General features: G+C 43.3%; 1 protein-coding gene across 2 annotated transcripts; it reads left to right on the top strand.

Moving 5' to 3' along the window:
- Positions 1-1821: 1821 nt before the first annotated feature.
- YWHAE (tyrosine 3-monooxygenase/tryptophan 5-monooxygenase activation protein epsilon) lies at positions 1822-23535 on the top strand. Of its 2 annotated transcripts, XM_017832603.1 has the most exons (7): positions 1822-2019; positions 12540-12739; positions 17198-17304; positions 17827-18033; positions 18777-18913; positions 21131-21177; positions 22599-23535. In XM_017832603.1, exons 1-6 carry the CDS (start codon positions 1956-1958, stop codon positions 21136-21138), a joined length of 723 nt encoding a protein of 240 aa, XP_017688092.1. In that variant the 5' UTR covers positions 1822-1955; the 3' UTR covers positions 21139-21177; positions 22599-23535. The 2 variants fall into 2 exon arrangements, with proteins under 2 accessions (XP_017688092.1, XP_017688091.1); XM_017832602.1 differs by lacking the exon at positions 21131-21177.
- The last annotated feature ends 109 nt before the right edge of the window (positions 23536-23644 follow it).

Raw genomic sequence — 23644 nt, 5'->3', positions numbered from 1 at the left:
GGGTGTGGCCATTTTTAATTTGCCATATTTGTTTGAAGACAATTATAACACCTGCAGAAGTAAGACAAACCAAGGTAACTAAAATAACTTATCAACCAATAAAATATGGCTTTTTGAAATGAGGTGGCTTTCTGTAATCAGATTAGTCAAGGGGTTGGGGAAAAGTGAATTGTCATTGCAAAAGAGGACTTGTGAGGAATGTTAATATGAGATTTTGTAGCTACTGGTTTCACTTCTCCCTGCACAGGTGTATCAGGAAATAGTTTGGGGATTCTTTGGATGGGGTGTGTATGTTTGGGAAGGTAAAAAGCTGTTTATTCATTCCTAGAAATGTCAGTAAAAACATCAAGTTATACAAATTGATACCAGTAAGAATCTCCTACAGGAGTCTACTAATGGTTCAGCAGAGCTGCTTTGTCCCTGTGGTAGTGGGAGAGCGCTATTCCAGTGAAAGGCAGGGGTGTGCAGGTGCTGTCAGGGGATGCAGCACAGAAAATGAGGATCAGAATGCCTGTGTCCCGTGGGGAAGAATGTTTGTAACATGAATCTGCATTAGACCTACTTTTGCCATTGTATTCCTTAAAAACTGCAAGGGGATGGTGGTCTTTCGGCCCCCAAGGATAAGAATCCTGATGGCAAGATTCCCGTTGTATCTCCACACAGTAAAGATTCTTTTATCACCTTCAGATGGAAAAAACCTTATATTTTCTTGGGTAAAACCCCCCAGCTTTGCTCCAGTGTTCACACAGCTTGGCTGCAGCAGATCTGCAATCAAAAAGTGCCATTTAATGAGGTTAGAAACCTATTGCTTTTCCTTTTCCTTTCCCTCTCCTTCCAGCCATGTTTTTTGGCTACAGTAGTGACTGAATGAATTCATGTGAAAGTTGAGGGTGCAAGGGACAAGCAAGGATTGCATCAGCAAATAGTGCTTTGAGTGTTTCCCTGGATTAGACTATTTATTCCTTATACTTTGCCAAATCCCCGACCAATTTCCAAATATTTGCATGCCATCTGTAATGAGTGCATTCACAAGTATTTAAAGCGTTTGGACAATATGCTATTATTCAGCAAATGCATCAAGCATGCATCTCACTTTAGACAAATAAATATGTCCTGGTTTATTTATACTGTTGACCTCTACAACTTTGATACTTGCTGAACATGAGGATCACAGAAAAGTTCCTAGATTGGTGCAAATTTAATTTATTGTGCACAACTTGCTTACAAAACTAAGCCCCAGTTGCTGAAAAATAGGACTTTTGTGGTAAAGATCTATGAAGTGCAGAGGTGACTTGCAAGTCTCACATATTTTAGTATATTTACACAAAGGGATGGTGACTGCACTGTTGGGACCTTTTGGGTCAGCATTTTTCTGATAGTATATCAATAAATTGAAAATCCTGTGGGTTTTTTCTGGACTTGACACCTAATTTTCATCTTGGTGAAGACATGCTGATGCCTTTGGCTTAGTATACTATATGTAACACAGAGGAGTAGTACTATTTGTATTGTCGGCGTTTGAGGGCAGCAGAAACACTGAGAGAAAGACCCGCCCTGAGGGAAATGCCACCCCCTTGGAGCATCCCCCGCCTGGCCGCCGGCCGGGCCCGCTGCCCCCTCCGCTGCCCCACAACCACGGCGCCGTGTCTGACACGGCCCCGCCACCACGGGGCGGGGGAGCGGCGGCTCCGTCCCGGCCATTCCCGGCCGCCTCATCCCGGTTCCCTCATCCCTCCTCCCGCCCTCTCCCGCCCTCCGCCCGTTGCCAGGGAGCCGCCGTTGCCATGGCAGCGGCGGGGCGCATGCGCGCGCCCGCGGGAGTGCCCGGATGCAGCGGGAGGAGGCGCTGCCGCCATATTTGCCCGGAGAGCAGCGAGCTGGTAGCTGCCGAGCCCCTCGGACCCATCGGCTGCCATCCGCCCCGCGCCGCCCCGCCGCCGCTCCGCCCGCAGGACATGGACGATCGGGAGGACCTCGTCTATCAGGCCAAGTTGGCTGAGCAGGCTGAGCGCTACGATGGTGAGCGCGCGGGCTCCGGGAGGGCCGTGCACGGCCAAGGGGAGAGGGAAGAGAGGGAGCGGCCACAAAATGGCGGCTGGGCGGGGGAGGGGGGGCAGGGGCGGAGGAGGGGGCGCACACAAAATGGCGACGGGGAGCGCCCCTGAGGGGCCGGTGGAACCGGGGATGGGGGGCCCGGGCGAGGGGGTGTCTCGGGCCGGGGCGGGGCCCCGGGCGGGGGGCGGTGGCGGCAGGAGCCGGGAATAAAATGGCGGCTGCGAAGGGCGAGTCCTGGGGGGGCCGGGGAGCCGCCCCCGCTTCGGGGGACCCCACAAAGAGCCCCCGCTGCCCCTCGCGACTCCGCGGGGTCGGTGCGGGCCGGGCCCGGCGCTCCCCTGGCCGGGCCGCGCGGGGCGAGGGCGGCTCGGCGCAGACAACGCCCATGGGGGGGGCCCGGCCCGCGGCCCCTCGCCCGCCGGGCTCCTCTGGGGTCCCCGGGGACGGGGCTGCGCCTCCTTCTCTGCCTTCAACCCCGGCTGGAGACCCCGCTGCCCCTGGCAAACCCAGAGAGAGCGAGCGCTCGCCCTGCAGGGATCGGGGACGTGATTCATTGCCCAAAGAAAACGCGTACGCTCTCATTATGTGGTAGAAATTATTACGGATCGTTTTACTTTTCCAGCACCTTCTTTTCATCCTTTTTCCCTTTCAAGCTTGTGCGCTGTGCCTGATCATTAAATATACCTGATCGTTTAATATCTGGGGAAAAATGGGTACAAGGGAGGAACTGGCAACCCTGGGTGGTGTCTCTTGGCCCAAAAATGTCTGTCTTGCAACTGTTCTTTTAAACATGGTTCCCTTGCATAGCATAGAAAGGGCCTTTAATTTTCTCGATGGTGTTACTCATCTGGGACTGTTACTTTGGCCCAAGAGCTATGATTGTTCATTTAAAGTGAAATAAACACCCTTCCATATAGAAAGTGTGAATGCAGTTACACTTCATTTAGAGGTAGGAAGACACTCCAGATACTTTCTGTTCATAAATTTCATAAGCAACATGACCAAGGTTTCACCAAATGACAGATTTTTACTGAGTTATGCGTAGAAAACTTGTGATGACACCATCGCAGAACATCTGAAAAATGCACGTTTTGGAGAGGAAAATAGAACCTACAACAAAAAGGAGGCCTAAGTAAGACTCCTTTAAGTTACAGTCCTGATAGGGAAATGTGGTAGAACAAATAATACCACTATATGAGAGCAGTCAAGCAGTTTCCACAATAACTGAAGGACTTACAGGAAAAAAAATGCCCTCCCAAAACCCGGGTATTGGGGTACAGTGTGATTGACTCAGACAGAGGGACACATGCAGTTCCATATTCCACAGTAAGAGTGCAGGAGGGAAGGGTTCTCCACCTGGTATGGATGAGTCAGTGCAACTGGAAGTGTTGGCTTTGGTTTGAGTGGAAACCCAAGTTGGATGCTTGGCCAACATCCTGGAGAATTCATCATCCTTGGGAGCTCTTGAGGCATTACTGTATATCTGGGGTTTTCTTAAGTCAGCAGTAAATCAGTTCTTTAGAAGGTAATCAGACTCTCCCCCATGGTACAGATCTGCAATGCAAACTTCCTGTCAACTAATAAAAATTGATTAGTAGGGATTATTGCCTTGGTGCAGCGTTTCCCTTGATGGACTTTTGGTTCCACCAGTGCTGTGAATGTTTGCTAAACAAACTGCCTAGAGCAAAATGTAGACTCGTTCTGCTGTATTGCTTCTGAATGGTAATGAGACTTGTTACAGTTTAGGAGGGAGCACTAAACTTAAAGTTGCCTTGTTTAAATCACTGCTGTGGGTTTTAGACTTGCAGAGTTTTTAGGAATCAAGTTGGGTAAACATATTTACGGTGCACCCTCTAATTCTGCCAAGTCTGAATGCATCTTCACATTGCTCGTGTCCATGGCCTGGAAGAAAATGTACTGTAGATACTGTTTTATCATCTAATTCTGTGTTCTTGTTCAGCTGAAACAATTAAAAATTATTGGCATAATTTGTTCTTGTTTATATGAAATAATGCAGTTCTGCCAAGATCATAGCTGAATAATTCTGTGAACAAAATGGTTTGGGAAGCAGTATGGTAAAATGTAAGTTAAACTTCATTTTGCTCCTCAGTTCACTCTTAGAGATACACGACCATGAGGTCACACTTACTAATTGACACATCTAAAATGAGGTGATGGTAAGTACTGTCTACAAATATGTGGTAACACAAATCCCTTGGGTAATTTGAATGCGAGTTTGACAATCTTTTGTGCTTAACATTAGGTTGTGTCAAGTTCTGTGCCATCTTCTTTCTCCTGGAGACTAAGAGTGGTGGGTTGCTATTTATGTATAGCTCATGGCATTTATAGCAGCACTTATGGTGGGCATCCAACTGTGGCTTCTTTGGTGTTACTTACCTGACCTACTTAGGGAATTCATGAAGTCTTGGGAACTGCATTTGTGAATGGTTGGGAATCTGAACTTGTATCTGTGCTGTCTTCAGTGTGTTGGCCCAGATTAAGAGGACAACTTTCTAGGTACTTTTGCAGTGTAAGTAGCACTTAAACCCTGATCTCTGGAGATAGTCAGACACCCAAATCTCTTAATATCTTCACAGATCTGCTTAGGCATGTCATGGCAAATCACAAAATGCCAGGAAGCTTAATTGTAGTACAGGAAGCTTTGTGAGAAATCTCACTCACTGCTATTCCTTCAAACATTGTCATTGGTAGAATAATATATAACTCTAAATGGTCTCTTTTTTTGGAAAACAATTGGAGTAAGTAAGATTGTGTTGGCTTGTGAAATTACCATCCTAACATTTGAGTTCTTTATATCGAGAGGATGGATCTGGATTGCTGTAGACTGCTGCTGAATGTTGAAACCTGAATGTTGAAACCTGTTCCTCGTTGCTGAAGCTGGGTAACATCTTTGTTTTAATCAGACTAAAAAAATTATATACTTTAAACAGCTACTTTGTACTGCAAGTCTTGAAGTACATGACTAAGGTGAGGTGAAATAGGTGGGGTTTTCTCCCCTGAAAACCAGATAATAGGTCAAAGTACAGGTAAGGAAAAAACCCAACCCATCCATATTTGACAGATCTCTGGACTCCCAGTACAGCACCCTATGTATTTATAAATTATCTGTCAGGGAAATGTGTCTTTATTATGGGAGCAGTGTGTGCAGCAGTGGGTTCAAGTCAAGATTTGAACCCCTTTTAGAAAAATCTTCATAGTAACAGTTTTTCAACTTAGAGCTTAATGAAGAACCAATAAACTAAGTAAGAAACTAGACTTTAGGTTGTGTATTAATTTCAATTTGCAGATGATTGGTCTATGTCAACCAAATGTCAAGCACAACTAAGTTTTTTGGGTTTTTCCCCCAGTTAATGTTCAGCACTTGACCAGTCTGTCAGAAGTCTTAGTGTTGTAGTGATGTGGGGTTGAGTAGATGTGAAATTGCTAAAAGGCAATCAAATCTCAGCATATCTCTAATAATTGTGGGAATCTAAGAGTTACATGGCCAAGACAGTGTTGGAGGAATAAGACTGTTAATTTTTTTGAGTGAGACTTGTACATACTGGGACACAAATTGACTTGTGATGGTGAGGAGTTGTGTTGGGAGAGGGCCTTTGTCTGTAATGGCCTTCTTGAACTTCCTGAGGTACCAAGTGCAACCAGAGGAGACAAAATTCTACAGTTGCATTGTTTGGTTCTCTACAAGGAGCCCAGAAGATGAATTGGTGTCCAGTGCACTGAGTACTTGTGTCAGAAGATGACTTAGTAGCAGAAATGTGTATGATGAGGCAGAGTCTTTAGAGGTGAAATACTGGGGAAACCCTCTTTATTTATGTTGACAGCTTGAAGAGATTATAGTTATGACTTAGAAATGATGTTCTTGTTGCAAGAAGGACTTGTGGTGGTTCATAGGATTGATTATGTAGAACATAACCACAGTTGCTTGGATAACTTGGCCTTAACCTGCGTGTTTCTCCACGTGTGTGAAGGTCCAGGTGTATTTGTAGGACTGTATTGCAGAGTCACACAGACACGTGGGGGAAATGTTTTGACTGCACCAGCTTTTACAAACTTCACACAAGAAATAGCAGCATAATCCTCTGCTTTGTCCACAAAATAATAATCAAAGCCACTGTGCAGGATGGGTATTATTTTGTATTTTTTTTCCTCCTAGCCTGTTGGCTGTCTTAACTTCTTGGAATCTACCTGTTAGGTTCTTTTATGCTCATTTGCATAGAGCTTGTACATGGTGGTGAGTGTGAAATGCTTCTCATGTTTACTTGGGTTCTAGTCTGAGCCTTAGAACCAGTTCAGTTCTCTAAATGAGGAGCAAGATTAATTTTTTTCCCTGAGTAGTTGTTGTCTGAGCTGGTGACCTGAATCAGCCAGTTGAGAGGTCAGAGAGGTGTTGAGCTGGCACGAGGGAATTGATAGGGATAGGGGGAAAGCCATCCAACCACTCACCTCCCTGTGAGCTGCAGGATGGGCTTAGCCATCCCTTAAGTCTTCCTTGCCAGATGCTGGATTTCTTAAGAGAACAGAAAAACCTTGTGCAGGCAATGTAATAGTGTTTAGAAGAAGAGTTCCTGATGGATGGAAGGATGAGACCTGCTTTCTCTTGGAACTCATCAAGCCCACTGATGCCAGGTGGAGGCCTGCAGTTTTGGGGAATGCAATCTGAGGGCATTAGTCTGCACAGTTACAGTCATCACTCTTTGAAGAAAACACACTTGCCCCTATTTCTTCAGTTCCTTTTGTGTTTGTTCTTAGCAGTTTGCTGCTACTACTGAGTCAGTACTCAATATTTGCTTCTGTTTCGCTGGATCACTTAGAAGTGTTAGTATGGATTCCAGCACAGATCCATGTGTGATTCCACTGGTGGTCTTTCTCTGCTCTGAACTCTTCAGTCTTACATTCATACCCTGTTTCCTGTCTTTCAGCCAAATGTTTATCCATGTGAGGACTTTCCTTCCTATCCCATGGCAGTTGAGTTCCTTAAAGAACCTTGGGTGAGGGACCTTGTCAAATGCCTTTGGGAAATCCAGGTAGACTATATCAATCATGTCTTCCTTGTCCATGTGCTTGACTCATTCAAAGCATTCCAGTAGATTTGTGAGGCGTTACTTGAGTTTACAGAAGACCACGTTCTGCAGCATAATGTTTATGCATATACCCACTCATTCAGGGTATTTTTTGTAATTCCCTTTAACTTGACCCCTGGTGAGTGTCAGGTTAATGGTTTTATAGTTCCTGTTGAGTGTCTGGTGGAACCCTTCTCAAATTAACAGTGCTGGCCACTTTGTGTTTGCTGCTGCTGCTGCTGGTAAAGACTTCACTGAGAGATTACAGTTTGGGGTCAGATACTTTGAGTTCTTGAGACTTGTTGCTGATCATCTTTTGTTCGTTGCAAGAATGAACAAGTACAAGACTAATACTTATATTAAGTCTTCTCTGAATACTGGTTATGGTGCATGATCATCTATGGTGGACACGTGGGAAGACTTTTTTTTTCTCCTGTGTTCATCACGTTCTCACAGCACACTGGATACTCAGCTTTTAGCTTTTGATATGCTGAAATAGATACTGGGCAGCAGCTTAGAAACTTGAAGAGCTCAGTCTGCTTTATTGCCCTTAGATAAGGGGAATAGAAAGCATTAAACTTAAAGCACAGCTTCCTTTTTCTGATGTTCTGCTGCTGCTACTGAAGTCTTAATGGAGGGTTAAGATAGTGGTTCTGCTACTCTTCAGAAATATTTAAGAATTCTACCTTTTGGGTTCTCCTAAGGTTCATTTGATTTGACTGTGATGACCATCAAGTCATCTCCATCCCATCTTTACTCAACAAGTTCTTTTTCTGTTCTTATTTCAACCAGCTTTCTCACTTAAGTAGTTCCTCTTTTGGAAGTGAAGCACACCACTGAGAGATTTTCTAGCTCTTGTTCCTGCTGGGATAATGATGAACCAGTGTGTGGTGGCAAGGGATAGTTATTTCAGCAGTGAGGTTGAAGTAGGTTCTATATATGTTGGAAATGATGAGGAGGGGTTGTTCACTATATAGAATGAGATGCTTTGTAAAACAATCTGACACTGTAGCACCTCCGTTAGGGAGACCCAGGCACTGTGTGATACCTCAATTAGAGGTTGCAAAACTGTGGTTTTACCCCAATAAGCTCTGTTCAATGCATCAGCCTTTGTTTGGGCCAGATGGTTTCTGCTACAAGCACAGATTTTGGTAGAACTATCAGATAGTGGTTATTCCTTTGATAGGATCTGCTGTTTCTTGTTTTGCATCCTATATTGGGAAGGTTTTTAGTCTTTCCTCTAAATTTGTTGTACATCTTCCATTTCCATATTTCTTTACAAAGGGACATTGTAGTTCCTCTTTTTTTTTTTTTTGATTCTGCAGTTTGAGAAGCAACAAATACTTAGTTTCCCATCTGTCTCTGTTGGAGAGGCAGTCATTATTTTGTGACCTAGTAGGAGTCCTTATCAGCTGTGCCCTTTGTACAAATCCTGTAGCTTGGCTGCTGGTAAATAGTTTATCAAACATGTGCTTCTCAACACTTGTAAACTTCCCCTTTACATTTTAGAGTAAGGCTTATTCTTAGTCTTTGACATTAAAACCCCAATCCCAGGCCAAGTACCTTGGGATTTTAAAAACCCCTTGTAGGTAGCTCTCAGTATGATGGTGACCAGTGTCCAAACCCCTCATGCTTTACAAGCTGTGCATGTGTGTCCCTCCTGGTACTCAGCAGTGGCTGGAGGGGAGTCAGCAGTGTTTGCAGTGAGGAGCCAGCATTTTAATCATAGTAGCAGAATGAAGGAACTTTAAAAAAATGGCATGGGCATCGTTTTAGTTTCGTAGTATCTTAGGCAGTTGTTTGGAGTCACAATCAAATGCCTTTTTCCAGTAGAATATACAAATCTGATCAGACCAAATATCTATTTATTGTGTTATTTCTTAACCAACAGCAAGTGCTTGGGGAAGGATATAAATCTAGGGCGAGTGTGTCATTCTCCAGAATATTCCCCTCTCCTTCCACGGTTTATACTTTTGGGATTTCCTGCTCTGGTGGTGGCATGATCTGACAGGAGCATAGTAAGTCAACAGCCACAATCAACTGACAGGCTGGAACTTAACCACTTAAACTACAGTTTTGAATCTGCATAACACCACTTTCTCCATCATGCAGTGTAAGCGGCTCCGGATTCTGTGTGCAGTGAGTTGTCATTACTGCAGTAATCCCTCTTATTGAAATGTAATCTCAGACCTGGGTTTTGTCTTGAATGGGCCCTCAGCTTTTCACCTCCTTGTGGAAACTTCCAGATAGGTAAAGCTGCACTTAGAATATGAAACATTTTTTCTCTTGGCAGGCATAGATGGCTTTGTTTTTCTATAGAGTTAGTTTTCTGTTGGAGGAGATAGAGATATGTTGTCCCCTTGCTTTTTTACTGCCAGAGTTCTTAAGATTATACACCAGGCTTAAACTTTCAGGGCTGGATTGTGGCTTTACTGTGGGAGGCCAAGGTATGTGCATAATATTATTTTATCTTGTTGAAATGTCAGCCCAGAGTTTTGTATTGTAAGTAAAATTGTGCTCATTATTCAACTGGAAACCTTTCTCCAACAGCTTTGTGGGTATGCTGATAAATGTTTTCTCTTTGGGTAAGATGCTTGTTTATGGGTGGGATTCTAATCTGTGGTTGTGTAGTTAATTTAGGATTAAGATTTTGAGGAGAAGACCTTTCAGTTCCTTTTATCAGGAATTGCTTTTGTATTGAGAGGTTGTGTACCCAGTATGAGGAGTGGGTGAAGCTGGAGGGTTTTGTGCTTCAGCATAAATGAAGAAAACCTCAGGTGCTCCCCCCATCCCCCAGCATCTTGTTATCAGTGGCTGTCACTTGGCAAAGAATATGTTTGACTTACTAACAAGTCAGTCATAAAACTGTTGGGGTGATAAGGTCTGGTTTATGACACCGGTAGTTCTGAGCAGGTGGCTGTTTTCCTTTGGCTCCATTGTTTCCATGGTTATGGTGGCTGTACAGGAGGGTAGTTAATGACCACCTTTGCAGAAGACTGAAGAGGTGGAGCAGGGCTAATATGTACTGACAGAGGTGCTTCTCGTGGACGTGCCTCTGCTACTGCTCAGCTTGTATTGGGTTTGCCCCCCAGTGCTCAGGGGTGTTGGACCTTTGTTTCAAGATGTTTAGGCAAGTAATGGATAAAATCCTGCAGAAGCCAAGCCGTTGATTAGATCTGTAACAATAGGTTTGAATGTGCTCTGAGAATCAGATACTCCTTTACAGGGAACAGCAAGTCCTGTGTATCGTTTTTTCTTTTAAATTTCCACAGTAAACAAATTCCTCTACAAAAGAAGGAGACCTGTAATAGAGTTGATAAAACATACCCATCTTTCCCCCAGTTGTTGCAATTTTTTTGATACAGTCAGAAGATCTTGGAAGCTGTTATCATACATGTTTCTCAACCTCCACACTTCTGGACTAATTATTCCATGTGTATCATTGTTTATTATATGAGACAGGTGTGAGTAGTTTTTTGTTCACTTCATTGAGAAGCAGGTTTTCTAGAGAAGCATTGTAGTGCATCCAGTGGTATGACTAAAGCGCTCTGTAATTAATCCCAGTGCTTAAAACACAATAATATAAACTGTTTTAAAGAAGGGCAGGATCTTCTGTACCCTCTTGTGTTGCTCTGTGGTGTCAGAGTACAGGGTTGCAAGTGTCATTGAGAAAGTGTGGTGTTCTTCAGGAACCTGCAGGTTTCAGAGAAGGTTTTAGTGTTACTCAGTTTCTCTTGGCTTTCATAACTTCAGATTTGATGGGATCTTGGTTAGTTAAGCTTGCCACATATCTAAAACCATGTGTGTTTGATTAAAGTGTAATAATTAGACCAAAGATCTTCAGATTGGTGAAGATTCTGTGGAGAAGCAAAATCTACTGGTAGAAGTAGAGATTTTTTTTTTCCCCACTTCCATTGGGAGCCACTGTAAAATTTTGTCCTGCACATGTGGAGACCTGTTGGAGACTGATAACGGTGTTCCTACCAGGGAGAAGATTGAGCCTACAGTCTCCATTGCTGAAATAGCTTATGCCTGTTTAGATTGTGATTTTGACACCTGAGGGGAAAAAATGACAATTAAGGTTCATTAGTTTGCCATTGCTTGTGCTGCCATGACACAGCAGAACACAAGGAGGCAAAATGATGGGAAGGATGATGAGTGAGCAAGGGAAATAGGCCACAGAACAGCAGGGCATCATGTTATGGGAGGCACAGCCTAATCACATGGTTGTACTTTTGGCAGAAGCAAAATGTGTCAGTTAAGTGTCCCTCTGTGCCTGGCAGGTAGTGGTGAAACAGTTGTTCTCTTGAGGAGGTGTGGTAGTTGGGGCTTAGTCTCCTTCATTGATGGTCATGTTTCCTGTCTGTGGGATTCCCACCAGTTCTGGAAGCTGGAAGGTGATTGAACTGGTGAATGAACTGAAGCCCTGTGTGGCAGGACACCACTGATCCCTGCATGTCTCATACTTGGCTCTCACTGTATATTTAACACTACTTTTCTAATGTGTTGCAAGCAATCATAACGTGGTTAGGTAAGGAAAGGATTATAACCTTCCTTAAGTAGTTCAGTCTTTTGTTTCCACAGGAGTGTAGGAAAGTATACTTGGTAATAATCATTTTAACTTCAGGTTTGGAAGTCATTTCCAACAGGCTTGAAATATAAATATAAGTTAATTCATGTTTTGTGTAAGTGGCTGCTTGGCATGGGTAGATATGTTTGTCTGGGTACCCTCAGGATTACTGTTTTGTTACTTCTTCAAGCACCAGATTTTTCTTTCGGAGGTTCCTCTTGCAACTTTGACTCTCTTCCCTATTAACAGTACTCATACTTCTCTACATCTGTTCAAGTCTGGGTTTTATTTTTTTGTTAATTACCATGTTACACCGTGTTCCAGTTGACAAACTGGCGGAGCGTTCTGTAATTTTTCAGTTTATCCTGACAGTGCCAAGAGCCAGGTTACATTTGCTCATGCTTTTCTCACTGTTCACTGCCTCCTCTGAAGCACTTTGAACAGCACACATTCCTGTAGGATTGTCCTGATAACTGTTATGTGGAAAATTATTATGTGGAAAAATGTTCTTGCTCCTAAATCCTTTTTTCCTGTTAAAAAAGCAAACAAAACCCAAACCAAACCAAAGACCAAAAAAATAAAACCAAAAACTAAATTAACTTTAAACAGTTTTGGGGGACTGTTGTCAAATGCCTTTAAGTGAACATCAGATACTTCCTTTGTGTACGTGCTGATTGATTTGTTTGGAACATTCCGTGTAAAATTGAGGAGTAACTGTGATGAAAGGAGGAGGAAGCCTAATTTCATGAGCTGTCATTAACATCCAGCTTGTATTGAATGGTTTGAAAGATGCTTCAGCTGTGAGAATTAATTGCCTGACCTCTTCCTCCTAGAAATGGTTGAGTCAATGAAGAAAGTGGCTGGAATGGATGTGGAGTTGACAGTGGAAGAAAGGAACCTGCTTTCTGTTGCGTATAAAAACGTGATCGGAGCCAGAAGAGCTTCCTGGAGAATAATCAGCAGCATTGAACAGAAAGAAGAAAACAAAGGTGGAGAAGACAAATTAAAAATGATTCGGGAATATCGGCAAATGGTAAGATGGGGTTGGTCTGACAGCGCCGGGTCACTTGGTTCCGGTCCAGCTTTGGTACCCTTGCCATGAACTGCCCTGGTGTTCAGATTGATGTGGGGTGGTGACCTGTGACAGGGTGACAGCCCTGAAAGGCTGGAGTTTATTCCTTATCTGGAGAATAAATATCCTTGGTGAAGGGGAGAGGTTGGGTGGTTTTGTGTAAACACTCAAAAGGGCAGTAGACTCAAAGAAGAGAGGGAGGGCTTTTCCCTCAGTGCATCAGCAGATCTGCCAAGAATATGAACTGTGCTTCCTCTTCCCTGCTTACTCAAGAGTGAGGCTGCACACACTCAGGAGGTCTTATTCTTTCCAACCTGACTTATCCCAAGCACCATGTATTTTTATTAACCCTGTCAAAGGAGGTGTTTGGCTGTTAAGCTTCCACTTCTGATAAAAGTTGCTTTGGATCATACAATGACACTTTGTGCAATTCCAGTTCTCTGTCCTACCAAGTTCAAAATCCGGACAGTTGAAAGGCCAGTGGGGAAGGATCTTCAGTGCTGTTTCTGGCTCCTTTACCTTGTCTCTTATTGCTCTGTGTTCCTGGGGGTGGTGGATGCTAAGATGTCCTGGTCATCTTAGCTGTGAAACTTGCACTTGTAACAACCTCCAGGGCCTTGCTGTTTTCTCTCTCTTGAGAGGGGGAAAAATTGATCCACATAACTTCATGGTGACTAGTCAGTGTGTGCAGCTTTACCTAAAATGGAGAACTTGGAGCAAGCTTTGGCTTCCACTGGTAAGGGCTAATGAAACCTTCAGCTATTAGAACAGGGAGTTGTTGTTTCCCCTTCCCCCCTTCCCTAAGTGATGGTTTAGCACGGAGCAGGCATGCTCCCATACTATTCAAATCCCACACACTTCTGCAGAGACTTAATCTCCATTATTTGAGGACAAGTGCCTCCACATGTTTCACATCTTCACTTCCAGAGAAACAGTGGAGTCTGTTATATCACCTGGCACTGATTCATTTACCACCAATGGAAATGATGTTGGCTTGGAAATCTTCTCTCAGGAATGGCTCTGGACTACTTTCTGTTGACTCACAGGGTTTCTGTTGCTCCATGGAATTGTTAAAGTTGTGAGTTTCTAATTTTACGCTGGCATGTTGATGGAATGAGACTCTGCCAGTTACATACAGTCCCAAATACCCTTCTTGATGGATGTCTACAATCTTTCTAACAGAACATATAAAACAATAGCTGTCTAATGACTCTTTAAATTTGTCTCACACTGTGTGCTTCCAGGTTCTTTTGCACAAGATTTTGTGGGTGGCTTCTGTCTTCTGCCAAAGATCTTTTAATGGTGAAAAGACTTGGGGTTTTTTGTTTTGAAAGGACTTTAGAAATAGGCATTATTCTTTATAAACAGGACAAGGGCCATGCTGGACTAGGGTGTAAGAAATAGATGTCTGTAGTCCTTGAGGCATCAGGAGAGAGAGGCCACACTGAAGTGCAGTGTCATGCCAACAGTGTCTTCAGCTGTTAAATCCTTAAAGGGAACAGCTCTCACAGCTGCCTGAGGTGGAGGAGTGCAGTGAGAACTGGCATGTGGTTCTGTGCTGGAGAAACACTGGCTGTGTCTGCTCAGCTCCAGAGGGAGTTTTTCCAAGAGGCTTCTGAGTGTCGTCTGGAGCTGAAGACCATATTCTGTTAGGAGCTGCTGGGAGAACTTATTATGGGTTGGCATCTGCTGTAAGGAGAGTGTGAATGGGTTTGGTCTCCATCAGTATTTATAACTTAGCTCATGGCTGATGTTTGGAGGGTTTTTTTGAGCTACCAGCCAGCCTGTCTTGGGGCAGAGCTCAAGGGATGGTGTATTGAGAGGGCAGGGCTGGACTGCTTTTTTATAAAGCATCAACCAGGCAACAGAGAGGTGATGGAAGACACCAGGCTTTGCCTCTCCCCAAACCACTTCAGATAAATGTAGCAAAACACATCTGTAGCCATGTGCCCCTCCACTGGGGCTTGTGTTCTTCATCCTTGAGAGCATGAAGTGGTGTGTGGCTGCACACAGTGCAGTTCACTTCCTTGCAGTCAAACCAAATCCATTCCCATAGCATAGGACAGGTGTTCACCTTCCCCTTTCTACCCTGGATTTGTGGCAGATGGGTGTTTCTAGTGCTCTGACTTAAGCCTGGGCTGTATTTTGGGGCACCTGCCAGGCTCTCTCCTCCATGCCCTCCTCTTAGAAAGGTTTGGCAATTAATAAGTTTGCTTGTTTTATTTTGATCACCTGTGTTTTAGAAGCTTTTGTGTCTGCAGAGTTGAGAACTCAGCCTGGAATCTGATCAAGCTGGCAGTGGCACTGACATAAAGACAGGCAGCGTGGATTGGGGCAGCTTCTGTGCACCCACTGGGGTGAGCAGTCCTTCCTTGCTGGTCAGATTCTGTAATCCCAGATGTCATATTTGGAGCTGGAATGGTGATAGACCCTAAACCTGCCTGTTAGGAATGCTCTGAACAGGCTTAGTGTGGGCTCTTGTGCTGGTTTGCTGCTTTGCAGAGCTTGCTAAGCCACTCTGTCTAGAACAGATCCTTTTTGTACAAGAGCTTTTAGGGTTTTGTTATGGTTTCTTTTTTGTGTGTGTCTTTTGTTTTGTTCTTAATCAACTTGATTTGTATTAAATCTTTTTAAGCTAAGCTTGGTGAGGACATTTACATTGCTCTGGACAGGAGCTGATCTCTGATAACTTGTGTGACTGATCCTTTAGGCAAAGCTGAAAAAAGCTCTGTCTGAGATGAAATAGAAGTTTGTACATGTATGGTTATTTAACTAAAGAGGATTAGAAACTGATTTAATTCTTTGCAGTTTTGCTGAAGATCTCTCTCCAAAAGAAGTCATTGAAAAAGAGGATCAAGAGGAAAGAAGTTTGCAGGAACTGACTGCTGGCCAAAGGTTTTATATTGTAGCCCAAGAATATATGAAGTAGATTCTTCTCAAGTGACCATATTTCAGCAACTTCCTTAAGCTTTTGTCACGTAACTCTTAAATATAGCATCTGATTGTTCCTCTGAATGTCAGGGCATTCTGACATTGTTTGTACATGAAATTTGCTGTTGATTAATTTATCTAAAGGAACTTCTGCAAATTTGTTATTTCATACAAATCTCTGTGTGTGTATGTGCCAGTTTGGCGTTTATTTTGGATCTGTAATTTTAACACCTCTTTAGTAACACCTTTTTAGCTGGTGTGGTTACAAGCCCTGACAGTCTGGGAGCTGAATGGTGATAAAAGTATTACATGGCAAAAAAAATGCTTAAAGGAGGAAAGCAAACTGCTTGGGTGGGAGGACAGGAAGGGATGGTGGACTCAGTGGGGCTGCTCTTGTGAGCCAAGACACACAGTTTTTGATAGTTTCTTGTAATTTGAAAAATCTCTACTTTATATGAAATCAGCTTGAGCCAGTCTTCAGCTGTAGGTACAAAAGTTACTGTGAAATCATGAGAAAGCAGCAATAGGTCTGTCTGCACTCAACCAGCCACTTCTACTGGAATGACATGGGAGGCTCAGGTTTTGGCAATATTGATGTCAGAGGATGGTTTTCAGCTTTTTTGGGTGTGCTTGGTTTCTTTGCTTTCAGGTGTGAAACTCTCTGTGGTAAAACCTAACCTCATACAGCCCTTGCTTTGTATTCGAAACTAGAAAAAAATGAAGGTGATGTGACTACATTTTCAATTCTGACTATTAAAATGCAGCATCTGTTTTTAAATAAGGCTTTATATACTGTTTTTTTGGCCACAGATCTCACTGGTAGAGTCGATGGTTTCTGCTTTTTCACTGAGTTGCTGCACTTTATCTTTTTCATTTGCCTCTGGAGTTCATTTTCATGTGGTACCTGACCTTCCTGTTTGCTGGCACATCTTTGTTCTGTTCTGACACTCCATGATTTTTGTCTTCAGGCTCTTCTGTCAGAGCTTTCCCTCCAAGTAGTCACTAGAAATCTGTTCTGAAGGTGCCATTTAACTCTGGGGTCTAATGGGGTTTAGCTGATTTGTGTTAATTACCTTCAAATTGTCCCTTTCACTGTTGCCACTTTGGGAGCAGCCTTCCAGGATCAAAAATGTAAGGAATTGAGTTGTGCAAGCCTTGCAGTAAGGAATTACATCCTGAGATGAACTTAATGCAGCAGTCTAGCGAGATGTCTTCTGGGGAATTCATAATTCCATCCTTGAGTTACACATTTCATCATCCATCAGTCCTTGCCTCTTGTGTGTGCCAGCTAATTGTGCAGAACTGTTTTGCTTGGTGCACCTGTGGAAAAGCTGGATTTTATTTTTCTCCCTTTGGAAATTCCTCTTTGGAACTTTATGATGTTATCAATTTGATATTTTTGAAATAGCTCTTAGTCTTATGTGCTAACCTTGCCCCCTCTTTTAATTATGAATTAATTATGAATTGTGGTTTTATTTGCATTACTAGGTTGAGACTGAACTGAAGTTAATCTGTTGTGACATTCTGGATGTACTGGACAAACACCTCATTCCAGCAGCTAACACTGGCGAGTCCAAGGTTTTCTATTACAAAATGTAAGTATGTTCTTGTGAGGAAAAGACCTCTTCCTGGGCCTGGAATAGAGACAAATGCAGGAGCTGTACATGTGTGTTCTGCCCACTCAGCCACTGTACCTTCTAGAAAGAGGGCAGTGCAGTGTGTAACCAATATCCCTTCTTGACTGCCATGTCCTCATCGTGTGGTTTTGGATAGATGATGATGTTTGGAATAATACAACGAGGACTTAATGTAAACTGTTGTGCAGCTCTTAGATGTAAGAAACAGCAATTTCCTTTAACTGAGCTACTAATGTAGAAATCACATCCCTGCTTCAGTGTTTTCTGCTCTGCTCATGAAGAGAAGAAAACAAGGCAGACAGACAACTGTCATGTAGTGATGGTTTAAAATTCCCTCAGCTCCTAACACAGTGTTGTCTAGACAGTAATTCAGCAGCGGGTCCTTGGTGTGTGAATACATAAACATCAGCCTCAGAGCCGTTAATTTAGTGTCTGGTGGGGAAATGAGGATTACTGACTTCCTGCTGCTTCTGTTTTCAGGAAGGGGGACTACCATAGGTATCTGGCTGAGTTTGCCACAGGAAATGACAGGAAGGAAGCTGCAGAGAATAGCTTGGTGGCTTACAAAGCTGCTAGTGATATTGCAATGACAGAACTCCCGCCAACACATCCCATCCGCTTAGGACTTGCGCTCAACTTCTCTGTATTCTACTATGAAATTCTTAATTCTCCTGATCGTGCCTGCAGGTATGTGGTGACTGGGAACATGGGGCAGTGTTGTGTGAATACCAAACAAGCCAGAAGCTGCTGCTTGGGTAACTGCCTTTTCCTCAGTGGGAGCACTTGGGCTGGCTTTCTTATGAGTCCAGACCCATGTGGTTGTGTGGGAGTAGATGTTGTATGAAGCAGAACAGTGATAACCTTGATTTGATCAGTAATGGCAGTTCAGCAGCTTGCCAGGTTAACTCTGTGCATGCCCTTAATCTGCCAAAGGTGTGAGGTGGTTTAATTTACCCCTCTTCCCGTTGACTATTGCACAGGGTAGGAGGGATCCTGCTGCTAATTCCTGTGAGCGTGTATTGAGTGACCTGTCCATAGGGCTTTGGCTCATCTGAGCACAAAAGTGATGATTGAAACAAATACTGTTTGTCTTCTGTTCCTGTCACTGCAGGTTATGTGTTACACTTCCTTTGAGCTTTTAGCAGACCTCTGTCAGTTGTACTGCAGGATCCAGAAATTTTTAATAAACCAATGTGCTTGAAGAAAAAATTTCTTAAGCACACAAGGTGACTGGTTTTTAACATGGCAGATACTCGAATGAACATCTAAACACTGTTAAACAACACCAGAATTTGTGGAGGAGCTGTGGATGTCACACAGCCAGACTAGAGGATGGGTGTGCTGAGGCAAAGGCTTAACTTGTGTTAACTTATGCTTCTGGGTTCTGTTTAGAAATACTTGTTAATTCTGATTTTCTTCTGCCCTTCCAGGTTGGCAAAAGCAGCTTTCGATGATGCTATTGCAGAACTGGATACACTGAGTGAAGAAAGCTATAAGGACTCTACACTTATCATGCAGTTGTTACGTGATAACCTGACACTATGGACTTCAGACATGCAGGGTGATGGTGAGTAAATCCTGCTCCGAAAGGTGCATCCCCCAACCTCTGCCCAGGACACAGAACGTGGAAATGCAGATGGGTTTGATGATTTACTTCTGTCTTCCCTCATAATTGACCCTCCTGCACTTCCGTCCTGCCTTAACACTGGGTGAGGTGATAGGGCTGACACTGGCTCCCCACCTGGCATCTGTGATGGTTCTAAAAGCAGTGACTTCATTTAATTCATTCTTTTCTTTCTTGTCATGTTCATCTCTGGTTGTCATTCCAACCAGATGTGAACTTCCAGTGCAGGAGGAACCACTGCAGGTGATCTGGTTTCCCCCTTTTTCCAGGTCACTCCATATTTCTTTTGGCATTTCAGTGGATGATTTGCTGCCATTATACTAATCACTCACCTTATGGCACTTTTGTATCTTTTATGAAGGATTAAGTACAAGGAAAAGAGAAGAAGGGTTTTGTAAAATACTTTGTTGCCATGGGAAAAAGAGATTGGGGAAATGTACTTTCTTTAATACTGCCAGAATGGCAGGTTGTGACTCAAAGTGGGCTATTGCCAGAGAAAATGCCAGATATGTCCCCTACAGTACCAGAGGGTGAGGCATGGATTGTTTCTGATTACTAAGATTTGATAGTATTTAAATTTGGGTGGGGTTTCTTGGGCATATTGAATGGGCTTTTTCAGCTTTTACACTTGCAATGCTGAGTATAAATTTACTCATTTTAGGTTTTTTGAGTTACACCTTCCGTTTTACTGATTACTGGTAATGAATTAAATATAATCTCTATCTAGAAAGATGAAGCTCAAGTTTACTTCTGCAAAAATCATGTCCTGCAGACACAAGTGGAAAAAGCTGACCTTCTTTACTTTTACTTTGGATGGGGGGAAAAAAAAAAATCAGTCCTGTTTCAACTATTTTGGGTACCCACAAATGCCCAGAGGTTTGAAACATCCCTGCTGAACTTCAGATAAATACAGGAGTGTCTTACATTTTTTGGTGAGATGTCACTTGAAGCACAGTGGTGGCCACACAGCATTCCTGTGGGTACCCCATTGGTGTGGTGTCCATCTGAAAGCCAGTGTAGAATTTTTTAACTCTCTCCTGACTCCCTGTTTTTCTGCAGGGCCCGTGGGTTTGAAGTGTTGTTACTCAGTAGCTTCTGGCTCTGCTCTTTGGGCTGTTTGACAGAACTGGGAATACTGTAAATGTGTAGGATCTTGGCTCCTAATTTGTTCCACATCCCAGTGCTTAAGGCTCTTGCACAGGCCTTGTTTCAAGGATGTGGGGTTATCTCATATGGGTGGATCCTGGAGGGATCTGTACAGACTCTTCCCTAAACACCTCAGGAGGTATTAGGTGCCTTCCTTGCTGTGGTTAGGCACTGGGAAAAAGAAATCTGTTTCCAATTCCCACAGTTAAGATATGACCATATTTTTAGTGGAGCCAAATACCCTGGTGCTCTGTGGAACCATTTCAGTGCAGTATCAGGGCTGGGTCACTGTTTGAGACAGAAGCATTAGAACATCTTCCTAAAGCTCTTAGTTTGCCTGTGAGCTGGGTGATGTGTCTCTTATTTTGTAGAAGTTCCACAACATTATTATAAGGCTCTTTAGATTTTTGCAAAAAGAAATACAGATTGGAATTTCTTGCTTCATAATTAGCTCCATAACATAGAAAATAGACATTTTGGTTCTTTCTAAAGTATTTCAGATTGTCCTCATTGTTGGTTACAATGTGTGCCAGAAAGATGATGATTACAAAATTATTGCAGAACTATTTAAAATTGGGGTGTAATTCTTCAGATCCCTCAAAAAAGTGTTTATGCAGAATGTTTAGACACAGGTGCAAAGTTAAGTTCCCTCATTTCCTCATACCAGGCCAATATGCTCAGTGAGTGTGTTTAAACTGCTGCTCCAGAACTCCATATTCCCAAAATGGGCAGAGCCTGTGAAGGATAAAGTCAGTAGTGGCACAGTTACCGATTTCCCAAGGATTGGGGGAGACTTGAAAAGGGCTTTTCTTTCACCTCGAGCTTTTCCCTCTTTCCATTTCAGCTGTGCAGGTCGTAGGGAATGACTCTAAAACCAGGCCTTTCCCAGCTGCTGCCCTCCCATCCCCTTTCCTGTAGCTTTTCCCATGGCACAGATGAGTGTTGAGTTGATTTCCACGCTTGTAACGTCGTCTCCATATGATTCCTGTTCTCCCCTTCTTTCCTGCTGTATAGATTCCTAAAGGAAAGTCCAACTGTTCATTTCCTAAAAACTCTACTTTGTAAGTCTCTGTCGTGGCTCCACGAGGTGCTCGGTGTCAGTGTCACTAACCGTGCCTGCCTCTGTCACTGCTCTGACAACGCTGTCCCTGCTGCCCTCCCAGGGCTGGCACCTGCCCGGGGCCCATGTGCTTGACTGAGATCCAAAGTAACCCACACCTTTGGGAACTGAGCTCAGAGCTGGACATTAAGAATATTTGGGCATGAAAAGTACTTTCACCATGGCCTGTTTGAGGGGTATTTGCTTCAGTGCGTTGGTTAGAGCATGCTCAGATCTTTTAATCATCTTCCTGGGTTAGGGCTGTGCTTTCCTCTCTTAAATGATCTGTCACATAATATTGTCTATAAATTTTATTGTCATTGAATGTCAGATGTCCTGTCTAGGCCACCTCTAAAATCTACCTTGTGTCGTACCTGGTGGTAATCCTGAATCTGGACATGCTCTGAGCAGGCATCCTGGTTATCCATTAGTCTCATTTGATTAGACTTTATTGTAAATCAAGGTTTTAATTGCTAGTTTCTGTTTATTGCCCTTGAGAGAGTACTACCTCTTGTGATTAAGTTTAAAGAAAACACTTTCTCAGTCTCTCTTATCAATTAACTGAGTTGTGCATGTGTTGTGGCACCAGCTGAAGTACCTGAAACTTTCCCTGTTGCATTAGAACTTTGGCCAAGCTGTGTGGAGGGTGTTGCATGGGGCTCACTGGGGCAGCTGGAGTGTCCTCAACTGCAGGAGTCCTTGTGGACAGACCTCATCCCACTGCATGTCCCAGCCTGGTTGAATATGCCCAAACTGACTGTTTTTCAAGAGAAATTAACTTCCATTAAATGTTTTTCTTTAATAACCTCATTTAAGGTTTCTTGTCATGTTGAAGTAGAGACATTTTTCATACCTTTGGTAATAACCTGCCATCAGTGGTACTGTGTAAAAGTACTTTGCTGTTGTTGAGACTTGAGTGGACTTGAGCAGAAAAAAGTTCTAATTTCTAAAACCTGTTTAGGTCTCATTTCTGTAGTGAGTGAGTAGGTGTCCCTGGTGCTCTCTGGAGTAAAGATGAGGGTTTTGGGAAGGTGTTTCCCGATCCAAGGATGTTGATCCACAGCCCTTCTGATGATTTCTCGTGGATCCAGCTCTTGGTCAGCAGGACTGATCACCTGTGTGGTGTCAGTTTTCAGCAGTGGTGGTTTTGTTTGTCCTCACAGTCCTTGTTCTAATGGCCTGAGCTGCAGTTCTGGGTGAGGTGTGGAGGTGATTACCAGGCTTAATTTCCATGGAAACGCTTCACTCCCGAACTGGCAGTGTTGGGTGTGAGAGTGAGTGTGTGCTTGCATGAAACTATTAATCTCTTGATGCTTGTTAAGCTTTTCTGCAGGTCTCCTTTGTGAAAATTAACGTTTTCCTTACTTTTACCCACTTTTGTAGGTGAAGAACAGAATAAAGAAGCGCTGCAGGATGTGGAAGATGAAAACCAGTGAGACACAAAGGCCAACAAGAGAACCCATCTCTGACCACCCTTCCCTTTCCCCACAAAAACCCTCAGTGTCACTCTGAGAACCACCAAATCTGACTTTTACATTGGGTCTCAGAATTTAGGTTCCTGCCCTGTTGGGTTTCTTTATTTTTATTTTTTTTACACAGTTTAAAAGTTCTTAAAGGCAAGAGTGAATTTCTGTGGATTTTACTGGTGCCAGCTTTTAGGTTCTTTAAGACACTAACAGGACTGCATAAAGGCTCTTTCAGCATTACTGTATCGTGTTGCCAGCTGTGGTGACATTGCCATCAGCCCTGGAGGTGACACCTGAAGGCCCTTAGACTCGTAGGCAGAGATTTGTCCTGGCCAAGGCAGTGCGCATGTGGTGGCATCTTTCCTTTTTTTTTTTTTTTTCTTTTTATAACTGTTTAAACTGAATTTTATACCAATGTTTCAACTTAATTGGGTATTTAGCTTGAAGTTACGAGGTTGCATTGGGACATACATTGTAGTGGTTTTACTGTATAAAAACAAAAAGTTTCCAAACTGCTGAAATGTTGCTGAAAAATCATGGTGCTGGTAACAGTTCAACAATCCGTGGCTGCTCATTCTTGCCTGTTCTTTACTCTCCCTCCAAGCAGGTTAGCATTGAAGGTGGCATTGATAAGCCTGCATGCGTGTTCAATATTTTTTCTTTCTCCCTCCCCTCTCCCCATCTCCCTTCGCTCGCTCAACCTCTTTTGTTCAGTATGTGTAACTTGAAGCTAATTTGTACTACTGGATATCTGACTGGAGCCACAGATACAGAATCTGTATTGTTCTTACTGAAACACAGCATGGAATTAACATTAAACTTAAATAAAACAAACCTAAATTAAAAATGCCAAATATTATTATGGCTTTCTTTTAGGTTTTAGTTGTTTTGGGAAGAGTAACTTTTGTTTGTTTTGTTACTCGTGGTAGGAACAGTTGGAGGGGGAGACAGAGCAAGCAGAGA

This window comes from Lepidothrix coronata, unplaced genomic scaffold, assembly GCF_001604755.1.
Source record: "Lepidothrix coronata isolate B3197 unplaced genomic scaffold, Lepidothrix_coronata-1.0 Scaffold203, whole genome shotgun sequence".
Lineage (NCBI taxonomy): Eukaryota > Metazoa > Chordata > Aves > Passeriformes > Pipridae > Lepidothrix > Lepidothrix coronata.
This window is presented reverse-complemented; position numbering and strand designations above follow the sequence as displayed.

What these genes read in the sequence shown, in the direction of transcription:
- YWHAE (XM_017832602.1), top strand. Translation starts at nt 1,956, where the DNA reads ATGGACGATCGGGAGGACCTCGTCTATCAGGCCAAGTTGGCTGAGCAG. An exon ending in GCAGGCTGAGCGCTACGATG is followed by an intron (nt 2,020 to 12,539) that starts GTGAGCGCGCGG and finishes TCTTCCTCCTAG; the next exon opens with AAATGGTTGAGTCAATGAAG. An exon ending in TTCAGACATGCAGGGTGATG is followed by an intron (nt 18,914 to 22,598) that starts GTGAGTAAATCC and finishes CCACTTTTGTAG; the next exon opens with GTGAAGAACAGAATAAAGAA.